This window comes from Hirundo rustica, chromosome 11 (assembly GCF_015227805.2).
Source record: "Hirundo rustica isolate bHirRus1 chromosome 11, bHirRus1.pri.v3, whole genome shotgun sequence".
NCBI lineage: Eukaryota > Metazoa > Chordata > Aves > Passeriformes > Hirundinidae > Hirundo > Hirundo rustica.
This window is the reverse complement of record NC_053460.1, coordinates 6,511,981-6,520,831: the sequence shown is the minus strand read 5'-3', so window position 1 is coordinate 6,520,831 and position 8,851 is coordinate 6,511,981. Positions and strand designations below refer to the sequence as shown.

Genomic DNA, 8,851 nt, shown 5'->3' with positions numbered 1-8,851 from the left:
TTACCTGGGACTCCCTGTGCTGTTGCTGGCCCGTGGACCAGCTGTGCAGCTGGAGCCACAGTGCTGATCCTGCCTCGAGCTCAGGCTGCTGGGCTTCTCCTTCATCACAGACAAGAGGGGCACGACTCAACTGAGCTGCTCTCTGCCCATTCCATCTGTGAGCTATTGCTGGGAAAAATGCCTGCTCACTGGACAAATTTACCTGAGTCCAGCACTGACCTGGTTTGGAGCAGGGGCTGGAGGAATGATCCCCTGAGGCACCTGAGTGCTGAGCCTCAGCAGCCACTCTCCATGTCTGGGGGTGCTGGACACCCCAGAAAGCCAGGCCCTCACTGCCTTCACCCACAGCAGCCAAGAACTGGTGGATCTGGAGTCAGTGGACACATCTGAACATCGAGTAGCACATGCTCCAGTTCCAGAGGCTGATTCACTGCTCCTAGGACTGAGGCAAAACAAACACTTGCCCTGATACTGTCTGCTTAGCTTAGCTTGCTCTGTGGCAGCAGATAATGGCCCACAGCACAGACCAGAAGGTGTGACCAGCACATCACCCCACTGTCCTCCTGAACAATTAACTCCGATTTACCAAAATTGGAGATGAAAGGCTGCAAGCTGCTTTTGTCGCCTGCGTAAATATTAACCACGGTGTAAATCAGGATTATCTCTCTGACCGCAACACAATTACTCTGTTAAAAAAAAAGCCAACCCAAAACTGAGGGGGCTGAGTGGGGTATTGCTGATGAATTTACAGCTCTGTTTGTGGTCAGGCTGGTTTTCATGGTGTGGCAATCACTCGGCACAGCAGGAACAGCCAGAGCAGAATTTGCCAGCACATGAGGAGATATCCCACAGTCTCGCAGCCTGGCGTGCTCCTTTGCTCATCCAGGCACAGTGACACAAGGGACCAGCCTGCCAAGGAGACACAGACCAGCTAACGCAGACCTGGGGCTGTGGGGATGCAGTTTTGTCCTGACCAAAGTTTGCTCCCTGGGCCAGGATAGGGCAAGGATCAAAGGGCAACAGAATCCAGACAAGCCGAGCTGATTCTCCAGGCTTGGTTTGATGCGTTTATTCTGTTGGAAGCACTGTGCTTGTTAGGTGTCTGCCTTTAAAAAGTGTTTCATGGTGCTGCTGTCACGGTCCCTTTGGCTCCAAAATTCCTCAGAGTCTCTGAATAAGAATTTGGTTTTGTTGAGGTGCTGGGGCTGGTGACCCTGGTGCTGGCAGGAGGGAGCTCTGGCATCTCTGGCAGAGCTGCACTGCAGTGGGATCTGCAGGGAAGGGGTTCTTGGGGCTCTCTGGCTCTCCCTGAGTGTTTCTGTGCCTGAGCAGAGCCAGTTCTGCCGGAGACACATCCCTGGGCATCACCTGTGGACACAGCCTGGCAGCACCGAGGAGATGTGCTGTGGCTGCACATCCTGGCAGCCTGGCGCCAGGACGGGCACGGAGAAGCTTTGCCACACACCCGGTGAGCTTGGTCAGTTTCCCTTCACTCACTCAGCTGTTCCACTGTGCAGTAAAACAAATCATCCCCGAAACAGTGAACCTTCCCTGGCCCACACTGCTCTGGGGCAGCACGAAACTTTCCTGCCACACAAGGGAGAAAAGGCAGAACGAACGTGTAACCAGGATGTGGGGAACGAGGGGCACAGCTGGAAAGTATCCCCTGCTACCAGGGTTGCCTCTGCCAAAGGGCACCAAACCGGTGGCATGGGGAGCCCCCGCCAACATGGGGAAACGCTGGGATATTCCCGGGCGGGGCCGCGGCTTCCACAGGTGACACTCGCGGGGATTCCGTGCGGATGCTGGCCGGTGTCCCCAGAGAGGGGCCGCTGTTGGCTTTAATGCGTCGCTAATGAGGTTCCGGACAGCGATGGGACGCCCGAGGTTACCGGCCGGGCGCCGGGTGCCGTCCTGGCCCGGCGGCGGCCCGGAGCCGGGCTCAGGCAGACGGGACGGACGCGGAGGGGATCGGGATGGGGACGGGGATGAGGATGAGGATGGTGATGGTGATGGGGGTCCTGCTGCCGCCCGTCCCCACCCCCGTTACCACGGCGACGTTGTCAGCAGCCGCCCGGCCACGCCCCCCGCCCGGCCTGGGCCAATGGCGCGGCGGCGCCGGGCCTGCCCGCCGGTGACGTCATGGCCGGTGAAAATCCCCCGTGGCCGCGGGAGCGGCGGTGGCGGCGCGGCCCCGCGGCCCGGCCCGGCCCGCACCATGGCCAAGCACCACCGCACGCCGGCGCGCTCCGCCGAGCCCGTTATCGAGGTCAAGAGCAAGGTAAGCGCCCTCCGGGGACGGGGCCGGCGATGCCGATGCCGATGCCCGCGCCGGTTCCGCCGGGTCTCGACCGAGCGCGTCGCCCCCGCGTCGGGCAGCACACGTGGGGCGGCACCGCGCACCAGGGAGCGGCGCGGGAGCCGGGCCGCGCTGGCTCTCCGCTCCCTGCGCTGCGGCGGCGCTGCCCGGTGCCTCCCCGAGCCCGGCCCGGCCCGGCGGCCCCGGCGTCCCGCCGCCGTGGGCTCCGCCGGGCCCCGGGCTCGCTCGGCGCGGCCGTGGGAACGCCGCGGCGGAGCGCTGGCCAGATGCGCAGGGCGCCGGTGCGCCGTTCCGGCAGCCCCGGTGTGCGGAGCAGCCCCGCCGGTGCGGGTGTGCGCGGTGAGCGGTCACCCCGGGGACGCACCTCGCCCAGATGTGCGCTCGCCCAGATGTGCGTGCTCGCCAAAGCGTGGTCGTCCCCGGCTGTGCCATCGCCCAGATGTGCACCCAGCAAAGGACGAGCCCCTGTCGTGCATCCAGATGTGCACACCTGCGTGACTGTGCGCTCGCCCAGTTGCGGTCTCCCCCGGACGTGTCTGCTCATCCAGATATGTGCTCACCTGGCACACCCTTGCCCAGATGCAGATGTGTGCCGTCGCCCAGATATACACCATTATCCACCTGTGCCCACCCACCCATCCCTGCGCTCAGCCAGATGTGTGCACTCCCTTTCTGCACCCTTACCCAGCTGCGCACTCGCCCAGCTGTGCCACTGCCTGCTCGGGACCCCCGGCAGGGTGCAGGGTGTCCTCCTTCCCAGGACGTGGTGGCCACCGCCTGCCCCGACAGCTGGGGTGTGACCCCCGCGGGCGGCGCGATCCTCGCAGCGCTCCTCAGCCTGTTCTTAATTGGCTTCCCCTTCGTCGTGACGGAAGGAGGCATTAATTAGCGCTGTTGCTCACCAGGTGCTACGGCAGTGCCTGTGTCGCAGGGAAGGGCCTCCCGACAGCACGGAGTCTGCCACGGCTGGTGGTACGGCCAGAGGGTCCTTCCTCTGCCGCGGGGCCATCTTTCTGCCCCGTCACTTCAGTGTCTGGGGAGAAATACGGCTTCGCTGCTTTTACCTTGGTTTTGGGACGGGCTCTTCCTGGCTGGCGCTGCTGCCTTGGTGCTGCCGGGCACCGGAGCCGGCAGCACCAAAGCTCTGCCTGTGCCCCGGGGCAGCTCTGTGTGGTGCCCTGCCTTCGTCGGTCCTGCCGGCCGGAGCCAGCCCTGTCCAGAGTCACCCTCTTCCTCCTCTTCCTGCTCTTCCTCGTCCTCTGCAGTTCGACGCTGAATTTCGCCGCTTTGCCATGAAGCGCTCCAGCGCCGGCAGCTTCCAGGACTTCTACCAGCTGCTGCAGACCGTGCACCAGATCCCGCGGGTGGATGTGCTCCTGGGCTACACAGACATCCATGGCGACCTGCTGCCCATCAACAACGACGACAACTACCACAAAGCCCTGTCCTCTGCCAACCCCCTCCTCAGGGTCATCATCCAGAAGAAGGGTAAGCGGGGCACTGGATGCGTCCTCCTGTCAAGAGAGATGAGCCACATCCCACGCTACTGCTGGTTCCACCTTTGGACTGTGCCAGCGGGGCCGTGGCTGGTCACAAACGCTCCAGCCACTGCTTTGGTGGATGGATGTGGAGATGGTGGCACTGGGAGGCTGCCAGAACCCTGCCAGGGCTGTGGCACCCACACGGGCTCTCCCTGGCAGCTGAGGGCACCTGCCTCAGCCCAGCCCCATGTGACCTGGTGAGCAAAGGCAGATCTTTGCAATTCACCCCTTTGAAGTCGTGTTTTCCAGCCAAGTTGCGTGGGCTCCCAGATAACACCCGTGTTACTCCCGTGAGTGCAGCACCAGCAGCCCCATCCAGCTCCCTGCCCTGAGGAGGCAACAGCCATTTTGGCAGAGCTCTCAGGGCGCCAGGTGCTGCTGGATTTTTGCTGCTGGGAAGAGGCTTGGTGCCTCCCTGGAAGACCAGGGACTTGCCCTTACCTCAGTGGCATGTTCCCAGGGAACCACTTCCTTGCACAGGTACACCTGATGACATCCTGATAGCAGCATCCTGGTGAGGATGGAAGTCTTCAGGTGACAAACACTCCAAGTATTTCTCCTGATTGCAGGGAAAACAAGCCCATCCCCTTCCACTCAGTTTAGTAGCGCTGAGGTTTTCTCTTTCATAGCATCATCAGTCAGCAGTTCACAGAGCCAGAGCCTGACCCAGAGCCACAGTTTTCCCTGCACAGCATCCAGAGTGAGTCTGTGTTTCCAGCTCACGTTAGTGGTATGAAGTCTGTGGCCGAGGGGTGATGCTAGTGGCCAGCCCTGGATTCTGTGTCAGTTTTCCTGAGCTTTTGCATCAGGGTGGTTGGTGTGGGGTGCCCTGGATGTGTTCCCTGTGTGGCTGCATGGTGTGGGGGCTGGCAGCAGTGATCCAGGCTGCTGGAGCTGCCAGCACCGAACCATCCCCTGTTCCTGGCCCCATGCTTGGGCCTAGGCTGTGACATGGAGAGCCAGTGCAAGGCTGGCTGTGCTGTGGGAGCTTCACTCCTGCTCCCAAGAGCCACCCTGTGGGCTGTTGGAAAAGCCTGTGAGGGGCCACGGCTGACTGTGCCAAGACAGCACAGTGTGGAGAGGGAGCAGGCAGAGCCTGGCTCCGTGGGCAGCATGATAAGGAAGGCGAGCAGGGAGCACCAGGGAGCCCCAGCACCCAGCTGTGCCCGCAGGAGAGGGGCTGCGGGGCCGGCAGCACCACAGGGAGGTGAGCAGAGAGGCCAGGAGCACGTCCTGGGTGAATCACAGCTGATTTAAAATGGATCCAGGTCATCCCAAGGCTGGGCTGTCGTTGAACCGGTCTGGGTCGCTGAGGAATGTGGCTGCGGAGCCTCTCACACTGCCTGGTGTGGGGGGCTGTGCACACACACAGCCGTGCTCCTGTCAGTGGGCTCTGCAGCAGCCAGTCGTGCCACAGCAGGCTAGAAGCAAAGGCTGCAGCTGGGCTCCCCGCTGTGCCATCACCCCGTGGGGTGAAGCCATCCCTGTGGGGAAGCCTGGCTGGAACAACGGCACTGGCCCTTCCTTGGCCGGGCCAAGGCTCGTGGGAAGGGCAGGGGAAAGTGTGGGACGTTGCCAAGGCCACCATGGGGCTCATCCTTGGTGTGCCGGACCTGCCTGGCCCAGCCACGCTGCGCCCCTCGGAGAGGAGCTGTGTGCTGAAATAGCTGTGGGAAAGCCTCCGCCGCCCTTCCCCGAGCTAAAAATATGCCAAGGCTGTGTGTGCAGGGAGATATTTATAAGCCAGGAGCCCTGGCAGGCTGGCTTGGCTAGGGAGAAATCCCATGTCCCCTGGGCTTGGGGACATCCCTAGCTGCCCTGCAGCTGGAGCAGGGTCCAGATGCTGGTGGGGGACACTGGGGAATGTGCTGACCATGGAGTTTCCAGATATGGGCTTCCCCCATGGAAAGAGATGGGGTGAAACCAGAGAGGAACCAGGGGATACTCCCCAGCACCTGGTGGATGGGGCCAATGATGATGGGCTGGAGCTGGGCCCCACAGAGCAGCCCCAGGCCATAGTCTAGAAGGAGAGCGTCAAACCCTGTACGAAGGTGATGATGGCGGAATAAGAAACATGGGCACAAATCACAGCCTGGGATATTCAGGGGCCCTGAGGATGCTGCAGCCCTGGGATGAATTTCCAGGAGGTGAGGTGTTTCTGTCCTTGGGAATTGCAGAGTTCTAGCTGGCTATCACCAACCCATGCCCATGATAGCCCTGCTCTGGTGGGGCAGAGGACTCTGGTGCTGTCACGTGGGGTTGGGCTGGCCCTAAGGGATTTGGCTGCCACCACAGCACACTTGTGTGGGGGGACCTCTCTCCCCAAACCCAAACTGGGGCACAGCTGCAGCTCCCAGGCCATCGGGGCTGGCAGCTCTAGTGTTAAACGGCAGAGTTTGGCTTAAAGTGTGATTAAGGCTGAATCACTGCCTGGATCCCACTAATCCTGGCCTGTGTGCCTGTGTACGCTGGGTAATCCCAGGAGATGGGCCCCAGTGGAGACAGGCTGCAGGGAAAGCCAGGCTGGTTGATCTGGGGAGGAAAAGCCGGTGAGACCTGTGAGCGGGACCCTTCTGCTGACTGCTGCCGCAGCACCCGGGGCCGAGGGCACGCGTTGACACCCCCGGCAGCTGCAGCGCCTGACCCGTGTCCTCCCTCGCTCCCTACAGCAGAGTCCGACGCCGGCGTCTTCGCCTCCAACTCCTTGCAGCGGAAGAAGAAAGGGCTGCTGCGCCCGGCGCACTACCGGGCCAAGCCTCACCTCCTCATCGGGATGCCCCAGGACTTCCGCCAGATCTCCTCCATCATCGACGTGGACATCCTGCCCGAGACGCACCGGCGCGTGCGGCTCCACAAGCACGGCTCCGACAAGCCGCTGGGCTTCTACATCCGCGACGGCGTCAGCGTGCGCGTGGCCCCGCAGGGCGTCGAGAAGGTGCCCGGCATCTTCATCTCCCGCCTGGTGAAGGGCGGCTTGGCTGAGAGCACGGGGCTGCTGGCCGTGAGCGACGAGATCCTGGAGGTGAACGGCATCGACGTGGCCGGCAAGTCCCTGGACCAAGTGACGGACATGATGGTGGCCAACAGCCACAACCTCATCATCACCGTCAAGCCGGCCAACCAGCGCAACAACGTCATCCGCAGCAGCAAGGCCTCGGGCAGCTCCGGCGTGTCCACGGACAGCACCCCCAGCCAGCAGACCCCCAGCCCGGCCTCGCAGTACCTGAGCAACTACAGCACGGCCGAGAGCGACGAGGAGGGCGACCTGGTCATCGAGAGCGACAGCGCGTCCCACTACATCCCTGGCGGCTGCCCCAACGGGGGCCCCGCGGACGGACCCCTCCGGCGGAGCCTGTCCCCGCACAGCTCGCGGGGCTCCCTGCAGTCCCTCGGCAGCCACGACGGCAGCCCTGGCAGGGGCAGCGGGCGGGAGGATGGCACCCTCCTCACCCTATAGCTGCGGGGGCCGGCCGGGTTTCCGCTCGTCCGGGCCGGATGTGGACGCCGGGGTGAGGATGCGGCCAGCGGGCAGGGCTGGACAGGGGCTGCCCGCTGCCCTCTCCCACCCCCCGGGAGCCCGGGAGCCCCACTGTGGCACCCACTCAAGCCGGGCACTGCCTCTCTGAGCCCCCTCGCCTCCCCTTCCAAGCAAGCGGGGGTTTTTAATTGTTTTATTGAAATATGCATCATTAATATATTGCAATGGACAGTAAAACGTTTTTCTAGAAAGCACCGTGCTGGTCCCTGGTTGATGTCACTGCAGGGAGGAGGGGGACAGAGGGAGGGTACCCAGCGCTGTGCACTGAAGGCTGTACCTGGGGGCGGTGGCCTTGACTTTAACACCCCTTGTGAGTTTGCTGCTGTGCTGGGTGACCCCACTGAGACCCATCGTGCCTGTCCCAGGACTCATGTCTAGGCTGTTTTGGGCAGCCACCTGGCCTGATGCAGCCAGACTTGCTTGGCCCCCTCGTTCCCACCTTGTCCCCACTACAGGGCCCTCACTAATGCTGGGGACACCTGGACTGGCAGCAGCACCTTGGCTGTCACTCAGCCCTGCAAACGCTGCTGGGGATAGTGCAGCCCCATCCTCCTTCTTCAGCCCCAAGACTCAGGGCAGGGGATGTCCACACCTGCCCCAGCACCCTCGGTCCTTCTCCCAAAAGTGCCAAGCTGATGGTGGTGCTCACTGCTGCCAAGGGTTTGTGGTGGGACTGGCAAGGAGGGAGACCTGCAGCTCTCAGGGTCTGAAAAGCCAGCATCAACTCTCCATTCAGAGCCTCAGGCCAGGGCAGGCAGGGAGTGCAGCAAGGGCTGAGGACACTGATGGCACACAGCCAGAGCCCAGACAGAGCAGAGAGCAGATCTGACAGCCTGGTTAGCCCAGACTTGTTTTGGGCAGGGAGGTGCCCAGGGGCTGTGCCCATGGCCCCCAGTCACTCTCATCCAGCCGGCTCAGCCTGGCTGTGGGGTTTGCCCTGAGGTGGCCCCAGGGGCACATGGGGTGATTTTCCAGTTGGCATCTCACCTCCTCCAACCCTCGAGTGCCAAAGTATTCCCCAGCCCTTGGCAGCAGCGTCAGCCCTGACATCCCAGGGCACTGAGGTGTGCCAGGTGGCACAGGCAGGGCTAGAATAATCCACAAGATCCCCACCCCACAAAATCCTGCCCAGGATGGAGCAACCCCTGCAAAAAGGCAGCTGCTTGGGGGATCCACGCACGGTATCCCCACCCTGTATAGTAAAAGGAGATGGAGCAACGGCACAAGCTGCAAGAAGGGAAAACATGATGGGATTTCAGGGGAAAAAGTGTTCCCCCTGAGCCAAGGACTGTCTGGAGACACAGGTGCCCCCCAGCAAGGTGATAGGGGGCAACCCCATCCTTGGAGATTCTCCTAATTCAGCTGGATATGGCTCCAAGCCGTGGCACTGCACCTCTGCTGAGCAGGAGATGCACCAAACCCTCCAGCCTTCCCTTACAGCTTAAAATTTTC

The 8,851-nt window shown here is 62.3% G+C and overlaps 1 protein-coding gene across 2 annotated transcripts; it reads left to right on the top strand.

Annotated features, from left to right (window-relative positions):
* Positions 1–2,199: 2,199 nt before the first annotated feature.
* PARD6A (par-6 family cell polarity regulator alpha) lies at positions 2,200–7,956 on the top strand. Of its 2 annotated transcripts, none has more exons than XM_040074943.2 (3): positions 2,200–2,281; positions 3,586–3,808; positions 6,534–7,956. In XM_040074943.2, the coding sequence occupies exons 1-3, from the start codon at positions 2,219–2,221 to the stop codon at positions 7,316–7,318; spliced, it is 1,071 nt and encodes a 356-aa protein (XP_039930877.1). In that variant the 5' UTR covers positions 2,200–2,218; the 3' UTR covers positions 7,319–7,956. The 2 variants fall into 2 exon arrangements, with proteins under 2 accessions (XP_039930877.1, XP_039930876.1); XM_040074942.2 differs by having other exon boundaries at positions 6,531–7,956.
* The last annotated feature ends 895 nt before the right edge of the window (positions 7,957–8,851 follow it).